The 22,965-nt window shown below is 37.7% G+C and overlaps 1 protein-coding gene across 3 annotated transcripts in view; it reads right to left on the reverse strand.

The window, feature by feature from the left end:
* The window catches only part of Adamts6 (ADAM metallopeptidase with thrombospondin type 1 motif 6), a 209,633-nt gene that overhangs the window by 165,629 nt on the left and 21,039 nt on the right, over window positions 1-22,965 (reverse strand). For all 3 annotated transcript variants that reach the window (XM_085830867.1, XM_085830868.1, XM_021180030.3), the window contains exons 5-7: window positions 19,634-19,845; window positions 18,840-18,923; window positions 18,176-18,321 (exon numbers count right to left, since the gene is read on the reverse strand). In XM_085830867.1, the coding sequence (XP_085686993.1) occupies window positions 18,176-18,321; window positions 18,840-18,923; window positions 19,634-19,845 (442 nt within the window). The remainder of the gene's footprint in view (window positions 1-18,175; window positions 18,322-18,839; window positions 18,924-19,633; window positions 19,846-22,965) is intronic.

Consider the following 22,965-nt stretch of genomic DNA (forward strand, 5'->3'; position numbering starts at 1 on the left):
TGTACCAATACCATACAGTTTTTATCACTATTGTTCCGTAGTACAGCTTGAGGTCAGGGATGGTGATTCCACCAGAGGTTCTTTTAATGTTGAGAATAGTTTTCACTATCTTGGGTTTTTGGTTATTCCAAATGAATTTGAGAATTGCTCTTTCTAACTTTATGAAGAATTGAGTTGGAAGTTTGATGAGGATTGCATTGAATTGGTAGATTGTTTAAGCAAGATGGACATTTTTACTATATTAATCCTGCCAATCCATGAGCATGAGAGATCTTTTCATATTCTGGAATCATCTTCGATTTCTTTCTTCAGAGACTTGAAGTTCTTGTCATACAGATCTTTCACTTGCTTGGTGAGAGTCACACCAAGGTATTTTATATTACTTGTGACTATTATGAGGGGTGCCATTTCCTTCTAAGATCAACTTTTATGGACCATGCTTTATATGAGTCCTTTTCTTTATTTACTCTCACATGGTTATTAGTCTTGGAGTGTTGGTAACAAAATACATACTCATGTGAGTAAGTCAACAGACCCAGACACTATTGCGGATGCCAGGATGTACTTGCTGACAGGAGCCTCCTGAGAGGCTCTGCCAGAACCTGACAAATACAGAGGCAGATGCTCACAGCCAACCATTGAGCTGATCACGGGGTCCCAAATAAAGGAGTTAGAGACAGGACTTAGGAGGTGAAGGGGTTTGCAACCCCATAGGAAGAACAACAATATCAACTAATCAGACTCCCCAGAGCTTGCAGGGACTAAACCACCAACCAAAGAGTACATATGGAGGGACCGATGGCTCCAGGAGCATATGTAGCAGAGGATGGCCTTGTCTGACATCAATGGGAGAAGAGGCCCTTGGTCATATGAAAGCTAGATGCCCCAGTGTAGGAGAATGCCAGAGTGGGGAGGTGGGAGTGGTAGGTGGGTGGGTGAGTACCCTCATAGAAGCAGGAGGAGGGGGATGGGATGGGGGGTTCCAGAGGGGAGATCAATAAAGGGGATAACATTTGAAATAATAAATAGAATATCCAATAAAAGAGAAGGAAAAAAAAAGATTCTTCCAACCAAATAGTTCATAAGAGGAACTCTATCATAGAATCAAATAGGGGAAATTAGGTAAAAAGAACACTGTTAGATTTTAGGTTGCCAGAGATTTCAGTGAGCTGGTAAAAACTAGAGTACATTAAAACATTAACCAATTTCCTCATGGAGCTAAGACAGAAGGAAGAGAAGTACTCAGGGGGGGAAAAAAAACAGAAGCAAAGGAATGGACAATATCTCATCACACATCAAGCAAATGCTGTATCATTAGAATCACATATGTAGCTACTTCTCTAATTCTACATGTGTCCTAAAAGGAAGAACAGTTTGAACCCTTTCTTCTTATACATTAGCATAATAGAAATAGCAAAGTACTAAAACCTAAATTAGTTGATATTTTCTTTTTATCGTACCCAGTCTTTTTCTCTTTGATTAAATAATCTACAAAACCTAGAGTTACAGACAGCAGAGGTAGATATCATATTGTTCACTATGACTTTCCAAAAGTATCTGCTTTATGACTTTATGTGAAATATTTTGTTTGAAATGTCTCACAATAATAAAATGTTTGTGAAGTGAATTTCTGTCTCATACATACATACACAGGCACACACCACCCACACATACAGAAAAAGACACACACACAAACACACATGCATGCATGGGCACACACACACACACACAGGTCTTTTCCTGAATCTTTTGACATTAGGGTTCATTATTCCTAAATATTTTTGGTATGTATTACTTCCCTTAGGCATATTCTCTCATATAGCCATAAAGAAGTCACTCTTATATTTGCAGTATGTTTATCTAACCTATATTCCAATTTATGATTTCACTTACAGATACCCTTTTTCCTTTGTCTTCTAGTACAGAACACAGCATAGGCTAGGTACTGCATTGAGTGGTCTTATTTCTTTAGCCTTTTATTTTTATTTTCCATAGTCTCTCTATCATTCATACCATTATAATGTTTGATTTTTTTAAGTCATGGCTCTAAATTACTATATTATAACCAAGCATTTCTCAGTTTTCTGAGGAAACTCTAAGCTCCTTCTTTGCAAACTTAGGCTTGTTTTCAATCTTAGAATTTTATGGTTGTTTTCAGCAAGTGCTAAAATTGGAAAAACCAACATTATAAAACAAGCTGGCAGTTTAAAACAAAAATATATCTTTAATTATTTGAGAGTTTAAATAATCAATAAAGCATACTTACAGTCATTCAGAACACAATAAAAAGGAAATATTAAAGTATTATACTTCATATTTCTTTCTAAATTACCTAAAATCTCAAAATATTCCAAATATGCCCTGCCAAGTCTGCCATTTTCTGAACATTTCAAATTGGCAATGCTTTCATTTTCTTTTTCCTGTTGAAAACTGATTTTCAAAATGTGCTTAGCATATTTCATTTTACAGTCATTCCTTTTAAGCCAACCTTGAAAATTTGCTCAAACCTCAAAACAAAAAGAGTAATCAATATAGTATTCCTTCTCCAAAGGATATCAACAGCAATGTCCTAAAACAAATGCTGTCCTTTGGTACTCTCTAGGTTTAGAGTATTACATGTATCAAACACAGGGAGTGTGGACAATATGTAAGATTACATAAGGTAAATGTAGGAAATACATGTCTTATGAACGTAATAGAATTCTTCTATAAATATGTCCCAAACAAGTATAGCAACACTTGTTTATGGATATGTATTACACAATGTAGTTTATTTTTATAATTTTTAATACTTAGGCCTATATGAATTTGATTTTAAAAACTATGATTTACTAAGAAACATTAACACACTTCATTATGTAGGCATATCTGCCTAATTTTCAAAATATCTACCTAGCATGTTGAGAGAAAAGAATAAACATATTTTTTACACTCCATATTTTATTTCCCTCCCCATCCACCCTCGAGTCTTCTATACCTTATACCTCCTCCCCACCCCCCTGTCTCCATGTGGATGTCCCCACCCTACACCTCACCTGACCTCTTAACTCCCTGGGGCCTCCAGTCTCTTGATGGTCAGGTGCTTCATCTCTGAATGAACACAGACCCAGAAGCCCTCTACTGTATGTGTGTTGGGGTAATAATAATAATAATTATTATTATTATTCAAGTTTAAACAGGGCTGTCACTTTTTTCAACTCCAATTTTTAAAATAAATTAATTAAAACTCAAAGAATAAGTGATAAAACTTAGTGTTGAAAAATGAACACCATTAAGTACAGCTACATTTTAGATATTTGGACCCATCTATGACATTCCAGAAGCTTAGCTTCTGACGTGTCCTTTCTAATAATGACATTGCATAACCTGGGTTTATCATTTAACAATTTATAAAGTATTTTCAGGTACACAATTTCATTTGATCATATAAATAATCCTCTGAAACCTCAGTCAGAGTCTTACAGAATGAAAACTGAGTCAAAGAAGCTACACGAATAGCTCAGAATTGAAGATCTTCAAAGAAAAGTACTTCCTCTGGGCAAGCAGAGACGTAACAGCTAGCCTGGACTACTGACGAAGATCTAAGAATGTGCGTACACCACAGGCGGCATGTCAGATTTAATAGTAACCAATTGTGTGGTGCACGGTAACAGTGGACCACCGTTCAATAAACTAAAAGATGCTTAGGAATAGTATGCTCCAAAGTGCATAATGAATAAATAGTATGTATGATACATAAAACGTGTAATAAATAGGATGCTCCAAAGTGCTCAACTTTCCATTTTAAAAATGTCTTCCTTTGAAAATCTTGCCTTTTTATAATACTCTGGATAATCACTAAAAGGTCTTTCTAAAGACTAATCTCAAGGGTCTTATCATTTCTTAAAGTTAAACAAAGTAGGTGCTATTTCAAAGTCTTTTAAGGTTTGATTTAATGAATGCTAAGCATCTAAAATCCACAGGGGGAAAAATTTAGCTCAATCTCACTGGCTATCTTTTGAAAAGGAAGATAAACACATGCACCAAGTAGATTTCTTGCTGAGCTCCAAGCACTACTTACGAGGGTCAATGATATGTGTTGCGGTTGTCCATTATTCTCCACAGATATATATGGTTTTAAGGGTTCTCTGCCCTGTGTTTTGCCACTAACTACATATCCCAAACATTGGAACACTTCCATCTCCTTTTAACAACTTCCCATTAAAACTCATGGACCATATCCTGTACTTAATGGGCTGTTAATATTTTAAAGCTTCTGTAGCTCTACTGTAAATCCCCAGTCCCTACTGCAATGTTGAAAATATATACAAAAAGATTTCCCCAGCTGACACAAAGAACTCACACAGCTCACATTCTGACAAGCAGTAAACTGTTCTAGTAATAGCAATGTAGCACACAGTAACTATGACAGCTGCATATAAGAAAGCATTGGATATTGCTGGGCACATGCAGACATTTCACTGTCTTCATGCCACATACTGTCATTTTAGTACAGCATAGGCCCAAAGCACTTGCTTAATCACTAACCTAGCGCCTGAGTGCTTAAAGAAAAAAGAAAAAAAAAAAAACCAACAACAGCAACAACAAAATTTAATTTCATATGCCAAGAGATTTTAACCTGATTATTTATTCAGTTTAAGAAATATAAACATGGCCATTTTTTCTCCAGTGACTCATAGGTGGGTCCACTCAAGAGTGTACAGGCTGCAGAAGCAACACAGCTTCTGGGAAACCAGGAGATAAAGCTGATGTTCAGTCCTCTGTGCACCTTCCCTGCCTGAGGAGAACTTCACTCCAGGGAGTGCTCTGACCCCAAGACTCAAGGAAGATCGCCATTTTTCTCTCCTGTGTCTCTCTAAGGCTGGTCCACTCAGGAGAGCACAGACTGACGAAACTGCAGAATTTCTGGGACAGGGTTCTATGGTCCTACATCTGCAACCAGGAGGTGGGGCTATTCCACAGTCCTCTATGCACTGGTCTTCCCAGGAGTGCTGGCACAGGCTTACAGACTCACAGGAGGAACAAGCTCCAGCCAGAGACAGATAGAACATCTAACACCAGAGATGGCCAGATGGCAAAGGGCAAACATAAGACTCTTACCAACAGAAACCAAGACTACTCGGCATCATCAGAACCCAGTACTCCCACCACAGTGAGTCCTGGATACCCTAATACACCGTGAAAGCAAGATTCAGGTTTAAAATCAAACCTCATGATGCTGGTAGAGGATTTTAAGAAGAATATAAGTAACTCCCTTAAAGAAATACAGGAGGATTCTCCACGCCGCATGCGCCATAGCACACCCAGGATCTTGGGATCACTGGTGAGTGGAACACAACATCTGTTCCAAAACAACCCAGAAGGGCTCCTGACAAAGGAAACCCACCAGACCAGCGGCTGGGGTTCGTTCCCATGATCCCCAGAGGACTCCCCACACTACAGACACACTAGCATACTCCAGAGAAACCTCTGACCCCGGGACTCAGGTGAGAGCACCATTTTGTATCCCGGGTCTCTCAGAGACCTGTCCATACAGGGGAGCACGTGGGCTGCAGAAGCAACAGATCATCTTGGACAGGGTCACTTTAGGCCTTCCTCTTCAGCCAGGAGGTGGATCTGATGTCCACACTGTCTGTATACCTTCCCTGCAAGAGGAGAACTTGCCTGCAGAGAGTGCTCTGACCACTGGGACTCAGGAGAGAGTTGGACTCCCAGGAATGCTGACAAGAGACTAACACAATCACAGGACAAATGGATTTAACAGATATCTACACAACATTTTATCCAAAAACAAAAGGATATACCTTCTTCTCAACATCTCATGGTACCTTCTCCAAAATTGACTATATAAGTGGTCACAAAAAAGGCCTCAACAGATACAAAAATTTTGAAATTATCCCATGTATCCTATAAGATCACCACGGACTAAGGCTGATCTTCATTAACAACATAAATAATAGAAAGCCAACATTCACGTGGAAGCTGAACAACACTCTACTCAATGATAACTTTGTCAAGGAAGAAATAAAGGGATTAAAGACTTCTTAGAGTTTAATGGAAATGAAATCACAACATACCCAAACTTATGGGACATAGTGAAAGCAATCCTAAGAGGAAAACTCATAGCCCTGAGTGCCGCCAAAAACAAACAAACAGACAAACAAACAAACTAGAGAGAACATACACTAGCAGCTTGACAACACACCTAAAAGCTCTAGAACAAAAGGGAGCAAATGCACCCAAGAGGAGTAGACGGCAGGAAATAATCAAACTCAGGGACGAAATCAACCAAGTAGAAACAAAAAGACCTATACAAAGAATCAACCGAACCAGGAGCTGGTTCTTTGAGAAAATCAACAAGATAGATAAACCCTTAGACAGACTAACTAGAAGGTACAGGACAGTATCCTAATTAACAAAATCAGAAATGAAAAAGGAAACATGACAACAGAACCTGAGGAAATCCAAAACATCATCAGATCCTACTACAAAAGGCCTACCTACCAAACAGGAAAATCAGGATGAAATGGACAATTTCCTAGACAGATACCAGGTACCAAAGTAAAATCAGGATCAGATTAACAATCTAAACAGTCCCATATCCCCTAAAGAAAAAGGAAGCAGTCATTAATAGTCTCCCAACCAAAAACAGCCCAGGACTAGATGGGTTTAGTGCAGAGTTCTAGCAAACCTTCAAAGAAGACCTAATTCCAATTCTCCTCAAACTATTCCACAAAATAGAAACAGAAGGTACTCTACTCAATTCATTCTATGAAGCCACAATTACTCTGATACCTAACCTCCATAACGACCCAACAAAGAAAGAGAACTTCAGACCAATTTCCCTTATGAATATTGATGCAAAAATACTCAATAAAATTCTCACAAACTGAATCCAAAAACACATTAAGAGGATCAGCCATCATGATCAAGTAGGCTTCATCCCAGGGATGCAGAGATGGTTAAATATATAGAAATCCATCAATTTAATCGACTATATAAACAAACTCAAAGACAAAAGTCACATGATCATCTTATTAGATAGATGCTGAGAAAACATTTGACAAAATCAAACACCCATTCTTGGAAAGATCAGGAATTCAAGGCCCATACCTAAACATAATAAAAGCAATATACAACAAACCAGTAGCCAACATCAAACTAAATGGAGAGAAACTTGAAGCAATCCCACTGAAATCAGGGACTAGACAAGGCTGCCCACTTTCTCCCTACCTATTCAATATAGTACTTGAAGTCCTAGCCAGAGCAATTAGACAACAAAAGGAGATCAAGGGGATACAAATTGCAAAGGAAGAAATCAAAATATCACTTTTTGCAGATGATATGATAGTATATATAAGTGACCCTAAAAATCCCACCAGAGAACTCCTAAACCTGATAAACAATTTCAGTGCAGTAGCTGGATATAAAATTAACTCAAACAAGTGAGTGGCCTTTTTCTACTCAAAGGAAAAACAGGCTGAGAAAGAAATCAGGGAAACAACACCCTTCACAATAGTCACAAATAATATGAAATACCTTGGTGTGACTCTAACTAAGGAAGTGAAAGATCTGTATGATAAGAACTTCAAGTCTCTGAAGAAAGAAATTGAAGAAGATCTCAGAAGATGAAAATGCTCATGGATTGGCAGGATTACTATAGTAAAAAATGGCTATTTTGCCTAAAGCAATCTACAGATTCAATGCAATCCCCATCAAAATTCCAACTCAATGCTTCACAGAGTTATAAAGGGCAATTTGCAAATTCGTATGGAATAACAAAAAACCTAGGATAGCAAAAACTCTTCTCAACAATAAAAGAACCTCTGGTAGAATCACCATGCCTGCCCTCCAGCTAGCTGCACTACAGAGCAATTGTGATTAAAAACTGCTCGGTACTGGTAGAGCAACAGACAGGTAGATCAATGGAATAGAATTGAAGACCCAGAAATGAACCCACACACCTATAGTCACTTGATCTTTGACAAAGGAGCTAAAACCATCCAGTGGAAAAAAGACAGCATTTTCAACAAATGGTGCTGGCTCAACTGGCGGTTAGCATGTAGAATAATGCAAATTGATCCATTCTTATCTCCTTGTACAAAGCTCGAGTCTAAGTGGATCAAGGAACTCCACATAAAACCAGAGACACTAAAACTTATAGAGAAGAAAGTGGGGAACAGCCTTGAAGATTTGCGCACAGGAGAAAAATTCCTGACAGAAGAGCAATGACTTGTGCTGTAAGATCGAGGAATCAACAAATGGGACCTCATAAAACTGCAAAGCTTCTGTAAGGCAGAAGACACTGTCAATGAGACAAAAAGGCCACCAACAGATTGGGAAAGGGTCTTTACCAATCCTAAATCCGATAGGGGACTAATATCTAATAAATACAAAGAAGTCAAGAAGCTGGACTCCATAAAATCAAATAACCCCATTAAAAAATGGGGAACAGAGCTAAACAAAGAATTCTCAACTGAGGAATACTGAATGACTGAGAAGTACCTGAAAAAATTTTCAATATCCTTAATCATCAGGGAAATGCAAATCAAAACAACCCTAACATTCCATCTCACACAGTCAGAATGGCTAAGATCAAAAATTCAGGTGACAGCAGATGCTGGTGAGGATGTGGAGAAAGAGGAACACTCCTCCATTGCTGGTGGGATTGCAAGCTGATAAAACCACTCTGGAAATCAGTCTGGCAGTTCCTCAGAAAATTGAACATAGTACTACAGGAAGATCCAGCAATACATTTCCTGGGCATATACCCAGAAGATGTTTCAACTTGTAATAAGGACACATGCTCCACTATGTTCATAGCAGCCTTATTTATAATAGCCAGAAGCTGGAAAGAACCCAGATGCCCCTCAACAGAAGAATGAATACAGAAAATGTGGTACATTTACACAATGGAGTACAACTCAGCTATTAAAAACAATGAATTTATGAAATTTTTAGGCAAATGGATGAATCTGGAGGATATCATCCTGAGTGAGGTAACCCAATCACAAAAGAACACACATGATATGCAATCACTGATAAGTGGATATTAGCCCAGAAGCTCAGAATACCCAGGATATAATTTGCAAAACACATAAAACGCAAGAAGTAGGAAGATCAAAGTATGGATACTTCATTCTTCCTTAGAATGGAGAACAAAATACCCATGGAAGGAGTCACAGAGACAAAGTTTGGAGCAGAGACGGAAGGAAGGACCTTCCAGAGACTGTCCCACCTGGGGATCCATCCCATAAACAGCCACCAATCCCAGACACTAGGCAGATACCAACAAGAGCCTGTTGACAGGAGCCTGATACAGGTAGCTGTCTCCTGTGAGGCTCTGGAAGTGCCTGGCAAATGCAGAAGTGGATGCTCACAGTCATACATTTTACGGAGCACAAGGTCCCCAATGAAGGAGCCAGAGAAAGTACCCAGGGAGTTTAAGGGATCTAAAGTCCCGTAAGAGGAACATCAATATGAACTAACCAGTACTCCCAGAGCTCCTTAGAACTATACCCCCAATCAAATATAACACATGGTGGAACTTGTGGCTATAGCTATATATGTAGCAGAGGATGGCCTAGTCGGTCACCAATAGGAGGAGGGGTCCTTGGTCCTGTGAAGGCTCTATGCTCCAGTATAGGGGAATGCCAGGATCAGGAATGGGAGTGGGTGGGTTGGGGAGCAGGGGGAAGGGAGAGGGGATAAGGAATTTTCAGGGGGAAAACTATGAAAGGGGATAAAATTTGAAATGTAAATAAAGAAAATATCTTAAAAAAACACACACACACAGATGATATGCACTCACTGATAAGTGGATATTAGCCCAGAAACTTAGAATACCCAAGATACAATTTGCAAAAACACATGAAACTCAAAGGAAAACCAAAGTGTGGACACTTTGATCCTTCTTAGAAGGGGGAACAAAATACCCATGGAAGAAGTTACAGAGATAAAGATCGGAGCACAGATTGAAACAAAGGCCATGCAGAGACTGCCCCACCTAGGCATCCATCCTATAAAAAAAACACCAACCCCAGACACTATCGCGGATGCCAACAAGAGCTAGCTGGCAGGAGCCTGATATAACTGTCTCCTGAGGCGCTTTGCCAGTACCTGGCAAATACAGAAGTGGATGTCCCCAATCATCCATTGGACGAAGCACAGGGTCCCCAATGAAGGAGCTAGAGAAAGTACCCAAGGAGCTGAAGGGGTTTCCAGACCCATAGGAGGAACAACAATATGAACTAACCAGTACCCCAGAGCTCCCTGGGACTAAACCACCAATCAAAGAAAACTCATGGTCTGACTCATGGCTACTGAATATGTAGCAGAGAATGGCCTAGTCTGTCATTAATGGGAGTAGAGGCCCCTGGTCCTGTGAAGGTTCTATGCCCCAGTATAGAGAAATGCCTGGGCCAGGAAGCAGGAGTGGGGGGGGTTGGGGATCAAGGGGAGGGAGGAGGAGTTCGGGGATTTTCAGAGGGGAAACTAGAAAAAGGGGATAATATTTGAAATGCAAATTTAAAAATCTAATAATGAAAAGAAATATAAACATTTAAAAACATTAATTCAGTTATTTCATTGATTATCTAAAGAAAGCAAACTGAAACTCTAAAATTGTTTGGAAAAATTCACTTTGGGGAACACAGAGTCTAAATTAACAGGCAAGATAATTTTATTTCTTTTACCTAACAAATACATTTAAGTTCAGAAAGAGAAATATCAAGATAAAATTTTACAAAGCTTAAAACATCTTCATCATAAGAAACTTTTGTCCTAAGAAAGAAATGACACTATCTGAATGGCCTTTCTAAGGCCATCTGCTTTCTCCCTGCTCACTCCTCACCTTACCATTCTCAGCCTTGCCCCCCTCCCTGGCTGTGGCTGGTTTTTCTGTCTTCTATTGTGATGCCTCTTTCTTCCTCTCTGAGCTCTAAAACACTTAAGCAATGCAGATTCAAAATTTCAGAACACTTCCCTATAAGAATAGTAGTTTACTTCACTGGCTTTAAATCACAGCTGTACACTGATGTCTTAATTTCAGTGCTCCTTACCAAAGTAGAGCCAACTGCCTACTTGACATTTCCTCTTGGGTACCTAATAAGCATCGAAAAGTTAGCAAGATTAAAATCTGTAAGTCTTGCTCTTCCCTTATAAATCTGTTGTTCAACCATGTTTCCTTTTTTAAAAGCAACTCCATGATACAGGGGTGGGGGTGGGGGACTTAGGGATTTTTCAGTGTAAATTTTAGTAGTTTTTCTTTCTTTTAATTATATTCTCTTTCTCAATCTCTCTCTCTATCCCTCTCTCTCTCTCTCTCTGTCTCTCTCTCTCTCTCTGTCTCTGTCTCTCTCTCTCTCTGTCTCTCTCTGTCTCTCTCTGTCTCTCTCTCTCTCTCTGTCTCTGTCTCTCTCTCTCTCTCTGTCTCTCTCTCTCTCTGTCTCTCTCTCTCTCTCTCTCTGTCTCTCTCTCTCTCTGTTTCTCTCTCTCTCTGTCTCTCTCTCTCTGTCTCTGTCTCTCTCTCTCTCCCTCTCTCTCTCTCTCTCTCTCTGTCTCTCTCTCTCTCCCTCTCTCTCTCCCTCTCTCTCTCTCTCTGTCTCTCTCTCTGTCTCTGTCTCTCTCTCTCTCTGTCTCTATCTCTCTCTCTCTCTGTCTCTCTCTCTCTCTCATTTAGTACATTGTCAATAATGGCTAAGCACAGAACCATCAATGGTGTGGAGGAGGAGTACTATCCTATCACTCCAGCTCAGAAGTAAGGAGGAAGAAAGAGAGGAGGAGCTTAGGTGGTAAGGGTGATAGCATAGCAGAAAAAAAATTTTGAAGTTCAAACTGGTGAAAATCTTGGAATACAGCATAAATGGTTAAGTTATGGACTTTATACATAACCAAGTAGAATGCCAATGTGTTCTTAATTACCAGTTACTGTTATAAGTAATCATAATTGTTAGCTGTCTTTTTCTAAATTAAGTTGAATAGATTTGCAATACATAATGTTTTAATTCATAGATATACTGTAGAATAGCTAAGTCAACCTATTTAACATATGCATTATCTTATATATGAATTTTTGTGTGTAAACAAAGAAATGCTTAAAACCACTCCCTTACTATGGAGTCCTGAACCGTAAAATGGACATCTCTATCACTCACCCTCCCTCCTAAAGCTCAGGTCATCACAAAGAAGTGTGAAGACTGCAAAAGTCAGGAATGGAAGAAGACTGCTTCAAAACAGTGTTTCTGGACATGCCAGGGAAGAGGCATGGATGCATGCACTGAGCCTGTGACAGAACAGTTGTGCAAGATAGAACCAAAAAAAAAAAAAAAATCCCAGAATGGGTGGGAGAGGGATTCATGAAGTCCTACACCTAGATAAGGAACTACTGGCAGGGAATGGCTGCTCAGAGAGGTGGGGTTGGTTTTCTTCAGCAATGTGGCCCCAGAAAGGCTACCCATTCTGCAGTCCATGGCCCTAACATATGCATATAGTGGCAGTACTAAATGGAATGGGTAGGTTTTAAATAAAGCACACATGAGATAGAGAGATGGCCCAGTACTTAAGAGCACTACTCAATCTTCCAGAGGATCTCGACTCAATTTCCAGCATTCACATCATGGCTCACAACCATCTATAATTCTAGTTCAAGAAATCCAATGCCCTCTCCAGGTACTAGACACACATGTGGTGCACATACATATATACATACAACAAAATAACAATGTGTGTAAGATCAAATAATAAAATTTAATATTAAAAAAAGTGCTGATGGATTTGGGAGGAAAAAGTAGTAAAGGTACAGAGGAGGAACAACAAGGGAGGGATTGGGATGGAGTTGACAAAAACACATCACACATATGTGTGCAACCATCAAACAATAAAATAAATAAAAATTTAAAAAGACAGCAAAATCCACTCTCTTAGCTATTTTCATGTAATCAATATGTTAATAACAGTAGTCAGTGAATATATACTATATTTCTTGAATTTATTCCTATCTAAATAAATGCTTTGTACTCATGCCAACATCTTCCTAAATTTCCTACCATGTCTACAAATTAGTATTTTACACTTTCTCTCTCTCTCTCTTTTTCACTGGATATATTCATTATTTACATTTCAAATGTTATCCCCTTTCCAGGTCTCCCCTTTAGAAACCCCTTACCCCATAACCCCTCCCCCACCTCTATGAGGGTGCTTCCCCCACCCACGTACCCACTCCTGCCTTCCCACTTTGGCATTTCCCTACACTGAGGCATCGAACACACTCAGGCCCAAGGGCTTCTCCTCCCACTGATGTCCAACTAGCCCATCCTCTGCCATATATGTGGTGAGAGCCATGGGTCCCTCCATGTGTATTCTTTGGTTGGTGGTCCAGTCCCTGGGAGCTCTGGGGAGTCTGACCTGTTGACACTGTTGCTCTACCCATGGGGCTAGAAACCCCTTCAGCTCCTTCAGTCCCTTCTCCAACTCTTCCATCGGGGACCCAACGCTCAGTCCAATGGTTGGCTGAGAGCAACCATCTATATATTTGTCAGGTTCTGGCAGAGCCTCTCAGGAGACAGCCATATCAGGCTTCCATCAGCAAGCACTTCCCAGCATCCACAATAGCATCCAGGTTTGGTGGTGACTGTATGTGGGATGGATCCTGAGGTGGGGCAGTCTCTGGATGGCCTTTCTTTCATTCTCTGATCCACACTTTGTCTCCATATTTTCTCCTTTATTTTGTTCCCTTCTAAGGAGCACTGAAGCATCCACACGTTTGGTCTTCCTTCTTCTTGGGCTTCATATGGTCTGTGAATTGTGTCTTGGGTAGTCAAACTTTTGGGCAAATATCCACTTATCAGTGAGTGCATACCATGTGTGTTCTTTTATGACTGAGTTATCTCACTCAGGATGATATTTTCAAGTTCCATCCATTTGCCTGCGAATTTCATGAAGTCATTGCTTTTAAAAACTTAATAGTATTCCATTGTGTAAATGTACCACATTTTCTGTATCCATTCCTCTGTTGAGGGACATCTGGGTTCTTTCCAGCTTCTGGCTATTATAAATATGGCTGTTATGAACATAGTGGAGCATGTGTCCTTATTACAAGTTGGAACATCTTCTGGGTATATGCCCAGGAGATGTATTGCTGGGTCCTCTGGTAGTACTATGTCCAATTTTCTGAGAAATTGCCAGACTGATTTCCAGAGTGGTTGTACCAGCTTGAATCCCACCAGCAATGGAGGAGTGTTCCTCTTTCTCCACATCCTCACCAGCATCTGCTGTCATCTGAGTTTTTGATCTTAGTCATTCTGACTGTGTGAGATGGAATCTCAGGGTTGTTTTGATTTGCATTTCCCTGATGACTAAGGATGTTGAACATTTCTTTAGGTTGTTCTCAGCCATTCAAGTTTCCTCAGTTGAAAATTCTGTTTAACTCTGTTCCCCATTTTTTAATAGGGTTGTTGATTCTCTGGAGTCTAACTTCTTGAGTTCTTTTTATATATTGGATATTAGCCCTCTATTGGATGTAGCATTGGTAAAGTTCTTTTCTCAATCAGTTGGTTGCCATTTTGTCCTATTGACAGTGTCCTTTGCCTTACAGAAGATTTGCAATTTTATGAGGTTCCATTTGTTGATTCTTAATCTTAGAGCATAAGCCACTGGTGTTCTGTTCAGGAAATTTTTCCCCTGTGCCCAGATGTTCAAGACTCTTCCCCACTTTCTCTTCTATTAGATTCAGTGTATCTGGTTTTATGTGGACGTCCCTTATCCACTTGGACTTGAGCTTTTTGCACGGAGATAAGAATGGACTGATTTGCATTCTTCTACATGTTGACTGCCAGTTGAACCAGCACCATTTGTTGAAAGTGCTATCTTTTTTCTACTGGATCGTTTAAACTTCTTTGTCAAAGATCAAATGACCAGCACCTTACCAATACAGATGCAGATACTCACAGTCAACTGTCAGACTGAGCCCCAGGGACATGAATGGAAGAGTTATGGGAAGGACTGAAGGAACTGAAGGGGGGTGCAACTCCATAGGAAGAAGAATATCAACTAACTTGACCACCAAGAGCTCCCAGGGACTAAATCACCAACCAAAGAGTATACATGAAGGGATCCATGGCTCCAGATACATATTTAGCAGTGGATGGCCTTGTCTGACATCAATAGGCAGAGGCATCCTTGGTCCTGTGGAGGTATGATGCCCCAGTAAAGGGAAATGGTAGAGTGGTATGGCAGGAATGGGTGAGTGGGCGGAGGAGGACCCTCATAGAGTCAAAGAGGAAGAAGGAGAGAGGCATGGGATCGGGCATTACATTTGTACATGATGGTTGTGAAAATAATTTTATAATAAAGTCAGAGAGTGTGCTTACAAGTTAAAAGAAACAATTATTAACAAATGATCAATAAAAATTCATATTCTCCATACTTACTGTGGCTGATGAAGGTTGCTATGTCTACCAGTGTTTTAGATTTGGTGTATTACTTCTCTGAACAATGACAATTTTTTTGGCTCTACTAGTTCATGAATCTATTGTTATAGTTCAATCAATAGACATATATAGAATATTAATGATCAGGTTGAAAGTACAAAAATAAAATAAAGTGTTGTGCATTGCTACATTGAATGTGTTCAACTGAAAGAATCTGAAGACTTTATGTAGAGAAAAGACTCTCTAGAAATCTTCTCTGAGGCAAGTCACAATACGTTGAAGTGCCACGTACCCAAGGAAAGGAGTATTTCTATCTCTAAAGATAGAGGGACAAGGTTGGCGAGAGGTATCAGAGAGAATGAATCTTGCAAATTAAGCTTCCCTAACTTAGTATTCCTAGCTAAAACATTAATGTCTTATCACATACTCTGAGAATTCAATGCTCCTCACCCAACAACATAAAAATAGTCAGGTTAAAGAGCTTCTTTATAATGGATATAGACAATGTGGTTACATCAACATAATGGAGTATTACCCAGTTGTTAAAAAAAAAAAGTCACAGATGAATGGATGGAACTAGAAAAACCTCCTGAGGAGGTATCCCAGACTTAGACAACTATAGATATATTCAATTATATATGGATATTAGTGTTTAAATCAATGATAACCAAGTACAATCTGGAAAGATAGAGGATAGATATAGAGTAAGAGACTAGGGAGACTGATAAATCTCATCAGGAAAGAGAAAATGAATGTATAGTTATGAATGGAGAGGCTAGAATAGGAATATCAAGTGTGGAGATAGAGAGAAGAAGGTGACAGAGAGATTATAGGGAGAGACAGCTAAAATTAAAGACCATTTAAGGGGCAGTAAGGAAACCTAACACTGTAGGAGCATATATATATATATATCCAAAGGTAATATAAATGAAATAACCAAGTAATGGGGAAACCAGAGTCCTAACAGTCCAAAACCTGTCATCAAATAAAGCGTCTAGTACCAGGATTAGGTTACATCTAATTGAGTTGTTGGCCAAAGGGGTCCCATAGGAATCCCCAAACAAACCTGGCTATTGCAAAGACTATATGTTACTTTTCACAAAGGAATGGCAAGAAAACATCAATATACTCATTCAACATGGAGAAATCAAGCTGGTGCCTGCATAAAGCCTTCACCCCTACATTTTAGTATCTTTGGTACAGGAAGATACTCTGCTTGCTTCCAAAAAGGAAATATAGACACAACCTCAGGCATGAACCCTTTGATCTGAAATGCTATCTAGCCTGCAAAATATGCTAAGGCAATAGTGGCATAAAGTGTGTGACACAAGCAATGTGATCAGACTTAGCATCCTCTCCATGAATGGAACCATATTCAACACTGCTTGGGTGACTAAGAACCTGAGGTTAGATAGCCCAAGGACCTAGTATAAAATCAAATACTATTGCCCCCCCCCCAAAATCAAAAACAAAACAAACAAAACAGTAAAATGACTCCTATGACATTCTGCTATACTCAGTGATCAGTGCCCTGCTCAGCCATTCTCAGAGACACTGCCTCACAGTAGATGGGATCAGTTAAGTGGTCAAAAGTACTATATTAGGATTATCAAAGCATGTTTCTATCCAAGCATAATCAATATAGGAATAAATTAGAACAAACATTGGCATGGTGGTACACACCTATAGGCCTAACTATCTGGGAGGCTAAGACAAGTAGATAGCTGGATCCTTAGTTCTAGATGTCAGCCTGATCATAGGAAGACCCCATCCTCAGAAGAATACAAAAGGAATTAAGGTGTATAGGGGAGTAAAAAGAGAACAAGATCATTAGGGATTAATTCTTTTATTTTATTTTTTTTCATTTCTTAGTTGAATGACCTTAGAACACTTATTTAATTATTTTAATTAAGTTTCCCTATTTCAATCATGCAAAAAATCATCACACTATACAGTTTTTGTGAATAAATATAAAGAGCTTTGTAAAACTAGAAAGCAGTGAATGAATTTATTGGCTTATAATAGGGTAATGACTTTTCTTGAGAGAGAAACTTTTTAAACAGTATGATAAATCTGATTCTTAAGGAATTTTATTTATATTTATGAATGTATTTGTGTGAATATATGCAATTTGTATACTACTAGCCATAGAAGGTATCAGATTCCCAAAAATTGTAGCTACAGGAAGTTGTAAAAGCCCAGAGTGGATGCTGGGAACTTCACTACAGGCTCTTAACCACTAAGCTGCCTCTCCAGATCTGGGTATACTTCTTTCCATTTCCGTGCTTCCTTTAAATAATGGAATTAAATGCACAACAAATCTCCTCTTCCCTCTTAGTTAATTAGCATAAATCAAGTTCCTAACACAACTGCGAAGTACATACAAATAGTTATATTTTATAACCAAAAGTGACAACTTCTTTCTCATACTTTAAAATCTTGCTTTTAGTATTTTCTGTAATTAACAAATGATATCTGTATGTCTAGCTAAACATTATAAATAGGACTTAAAAGGAGAAAAGTTATTTATTATATTTCTGAATTAAATCTTAATTTTTTTTCTTACTTAGTTCATTTAATACAAGCATATTAATAGAAGACTAAGTTTTTCACAATAATAAAAAATAAATTCCCACTTTGCTCTTCCTATCCTTATTACCTGAAAGAGGTGTAGAGGAAACCAAATATAGTTATAATAATCAAGCAAACACAACAATCAAAGGAAAAATACTTGCAGCAAACCATACCTAGTAATAAGAACTGCATTATCGTGGTGGGCAATCCCATTTTCTGGAATGGTGTTTCCATCACTTTGGTGGGAGAGAATGGATTTCTGCCACTTACAGAAGCTATCGAGGGACTTGTCTGCATGATGGTTTATCTCCAAGTTTGGCTGCAATACAACATGCATACCAGAAATGTTCCAAACAAATTACTAAGGTCAGTTGTCAAAACTTTTGAAAACTAAAGTGGGACTATAATTAGAAGCAGTGGTTTCTAGGAAGAATCTCTTGCTGATTTTTATCTCCAAAACATCTGACCTAGTGCTCATTTAGTTTATTACTGAACAGACTTTCCTTCCACTTCCAACTTGAACAGTAAAGAGAACATATATGAGCTCATCAGCATACAAAAGTCAACCAAAACCATTGTCATCAGGTAAGCCGTACAAATCAAATGTTCATCTTTTATTCTGAAACATGTAGCAAGTATGCATATATGGAGAGAAAGTTTTAACAATACATGAGATGTATATTATTTAAAAGTATCTCAATATTGCATAAAAAATAAAGTTTAGAGTTAAAAATATTTAACTAGGACTTGCTAGGTGAAGTAACAAAGAAATATAACTGTTCATAATGATAATCCTATAGCCTAAGAGTTTTGATGTATAAAGTAATTCATTCTTACCTGATCTTCAGTGAGAACAATTAAGCGAGCCACTATAATATTCACAACGTTTCCTAGACTGGAGTCACGATAAAGTTTGGCAACCTGACCTCCAGAAAATAAGAAAAGACAAAAAGTCAGACAAAAATAATGGGGTGATATTTTGAATTTCTAAAATGATAAAATGCGACTTTATGACTCTATGATATATACTAAAATCTATTATTTTACCCAGTACCATTTCAAGAGGCTTTGGTTAAAGGATTTTATGTAAGTCTACAAAAAGAAGTATTTTCTCCTAGACATGAATTGTCTGCATCACAAAATCTATAGCTCCTTAGATAAAATCTATAAGTTCCTTAGATAAGATTTATCCATTCACATTAAAAATGAATGATAAGATTTTAAATTTTATTTTCTATGCAAAAGTTAATTGACCACCAGGATATGGCGATACATGCCTATAATCAGGCAAATCTCTGAGTTCAAGGCCAGCCTGGCTTATATAGTGAGTTCCAGATAACCAGGGTTATGAAAGAGAACCTGTCTCCAAAAAAAAAAAAAAAAAAAGTTGATTGACAAATGTTTAGTCTGGGGGAAGAAAAGTCAGTACAATTTCATGGCAGAGCAAATAGGTATTTACTATGTGCAAATTGTAGACTCGATCCCAAGTAGAAATTAAAATAATAATACAAATTCATTTTTACCATTTTACACAAATAAAATTTTATCATTATTTTAGTAAAAATTTATTACCTTAATATAAAACACAATAAACTATTTAGTAACACACTATATAGAGGGATCAAACTTACAATATTCATCACACTTAAAATATAATGTTCAATGTCTTTACGGCCATGGTAGCCCACCATCATTTTGTCTGCCACTACTAGAGTCTCCACAAATCTCTCAGTGCTCACTGATCTTCTCTCTCTGTGATGAATATGTGTGTCATTAATTGGTGGTAAAGAAGGAAAAGAAGATGTCCTATTCAGCCACCAAGGTTTGCCACTTCCTGTGAGATCTACAATAAAAATAATTAAGTAATTCAGATAGATGAACTAATCAAATACATGTATATAAGAGATCTCATATAGATATGCTTCTCATAAAAATTTAAATGTATCAAGATATTTAAATGTATTAAAGGAAGAGAATAAAAAAGTATATAAATAACAAAAATTTCAAATCTTCAAGTTAGTTATCTGAAAAAATTAATATAAACATTTAACTTATCATAAAATGAAATAAATACAGCTATAAAATTAATTACTTAATAGACTTTTGAATAAGCCTTCCATATTATTCTAGTAGCTAATTTCATTATAAAAAAAATCTTTGGTTTTAGAATATATACTGCAATAAATCATTTAAGAGTTAATAGATTAAAAGCATGATGATTGAAAACAGTGAGTCTCCAGTATCTATCCCTCATGTAAAAAAGCACCCATGTTATGATAAGATGTTCTTGTTAAAATGCCTTAGTTAGAGGGCACTGGTGGTGCACACCTTTAATTCCAGCACTCAGGAGGCAGAGGCAAGTATTTCTCTGAGTTTGAAGCCAGCCTGATTAACAGATTGAGTTCCACCATAGCCAGGGATATACAATAAATAAATAAATAAATAAATAAATAAATAAATAAATAAATAAAATAAAAATCTGTTCAGAATTGAAAATGTTATGAATTATATTTCCCACATGATTTTAATCTCTAAAACTATTTACGTTGGCAGAAAACTCAGAGTATTACTTTTCTAAAGTCTAAAGGTAGGGTTGCACACTGGTTAGAGCATGTAAACAAGATGCTTGACCAAGTTCAGATCCTCATAAACCACTTAAATCCAGATGAAGAAGCAACTCACTTGTAATTTTAGTTACAAGAGCAAGCTAGCGAGCAAGGTTAGTCATATATGTGAGCTGTAGGTTGAACTTAGAGACCCTGTCTTAATAAATACGTGAACTGCAATAGAGGATTTCTGACATCAACATGGGGTCTCCATAAGAACATGCATGTTACACACACACACACACGCATTCACACAAGATTAAAAAAAAAAAAAGGTTACACACACACCTGGGAAATGGACTAAGCAAAATAAAATAAAGGTAAGGGGTATTAATATAAGACCTGAAAGAAATGTTAGCAACACTTTTTAAGACTATAATATATATCATTTTTTCTTTTCTTTTACTTCCACCAAGGCCTCCCATATACTTCTCCTTCATCCTTCTCAAATTCATGGCCTCGGTTTTTCATTAATTACTATTACATGCAAATGTGTGTATATAACATGTTGCATGAATATATATATTCATAAATAAAGCCTGCTCTGTCTGTATACTAGTACTTACACTTATGTTTTCAGAAATGATCATTCATTTAGTATTGGATAACCAGTTAATTTGCTCTTCCCTGAAAACACTATTTTTCATGCTGTGCGCATTCCACAGTTTCCTGTAAGTATTAGTGTTGAGTTGAGAGTAACTGCAACCCAACACACACACACATAAGTACCACCACTATCACTGCCAATCACTTTGGCATGTCTATTGGAGTCATCCTTGTTCAACTCATAGTGAGGCTGCCATGTCAGTGAAACTTTACAGGTGTAGCTTCTGGCATTACTAGGAGACAAAGTTTTACAGCAAACTGACCATCCTTTGCTCTTATCTGCTCCCTCTTTTGTTCCTTGGGCCTTAGGTGGGTTGCAATACACTTATTTTAAAACCATAATTGGTATGGTTCACCCAGTATATCTTTCATTTCTTAAAAATCAGGTTTGCCAACTGAGGAAAGTTTCTCGTTGTGTGTCATTTGTAAACACTTCATTTATATTTATTATATAAATTTGAGTAGGCAGAGGACTATAACATGTTTCTTTCATGTCTTGATGCAGAACTGAACATTTTTATCACCTCCAATAGGCCAAAATGGTTAATGAGGAAATTTTAATTAATATATAATTGACAGAAATGGCACTATTTTAATTGTATTCCCATTAGCTTTTGCCTTTCTAAAACCTTGCACTGGTAGACTGAAGAAATTTTACAAAGTAAGAAGAAATGGAAATTATCATGAGAAGAAAGGGTTAAATACTTTGGGACCTCACATAAAAATAATTATCTGTATTTCTAAAGGTCAAGGAAGACAGGGACATACCAATTCTTTAAACCGTCTATTCGAAGCAGTGTTTGCTCATGCCCCTTAGTGGCAAACAAGCTGGTTACCACAATAACCCTGCTTTTATACAGTTTTGTGAGTATGGGTAGAACCACAGCTTGGAATACAAGTGATTACATATATGCAAACACATGATATACAATACTATAGAATTTGCTGACTCTGCATTCTTCCTTGTTGCCTTGGAGAAAGCATGCAATCATGTTTTATTTTGTTTTGTTTTGTTTAACTCAAAGGAAGGACTCATAGGCTCCCACCAGCAGGCCAGTCAAAACCTAAAGCTATCTACAACCACAAAGAATGAATGCTACCAAGGGGATGGGGACGAAGAGTATCCTTCTGTCAAGATGCCATGTGAAATCCAGCTCTGGCTAAAGCTAAGCATTCAGGTTTCCAATCCTCAAAGGCTGTGGGGTAATAAATACGTGTTTTTCAAGACACTATATTTGTAACAAAAATTGTTGTGAAATATTATCAAGATGTTTTTCATATTAGTATAACTCTAGTTTCTCCTGTTTTTTATTTGTTATATAAATTAATGATTTTGTGATAAGTTATGCCTAATCTTTCATTCAGCTTACTATCTAAATACAGAATTTAAGTACCATTCATTTGATCATTTTTACTTCTCTGATCCATTCAATTTCCATCTATTTTAACTTAAAGCTTTGAAAGATTATTTATAAACATCTGAATCCTAAACAGTAATATTGCCTGTCAATGCTACTATTAACCATTCTGATTGTTAACATTTTTAGACTTTTAGCTTTTTAAATTGGTAGGTTGCTTGACTGTCAGTATGTCAGACAACAAATTCTTTGTGAAAGGCTCTAATTCTTTGTGAAGCATGGCAAACACTTGCCCGACCATGGCAAACATGGTTTTGCCTTTTACCCTTCTGCCCCTTGCATTAGATTGCATTCCTAAAGCTAGCCACCAAGGTATGTTCCCTTATTTGCCAC

This window comes from Mus caroli, unplaced genomic scaffold (genome assembly GCF_978045245.1).
Source record: "Mus caroli unplaced genomic scaffold, Mus_caroli_1 scaffold_15, whole genome shotgun sequence".
NCBI lineage: Eukaryota > Metazoa > Chordata > Mammalia > Rodentia > Muridae > Mus > Mus caroli.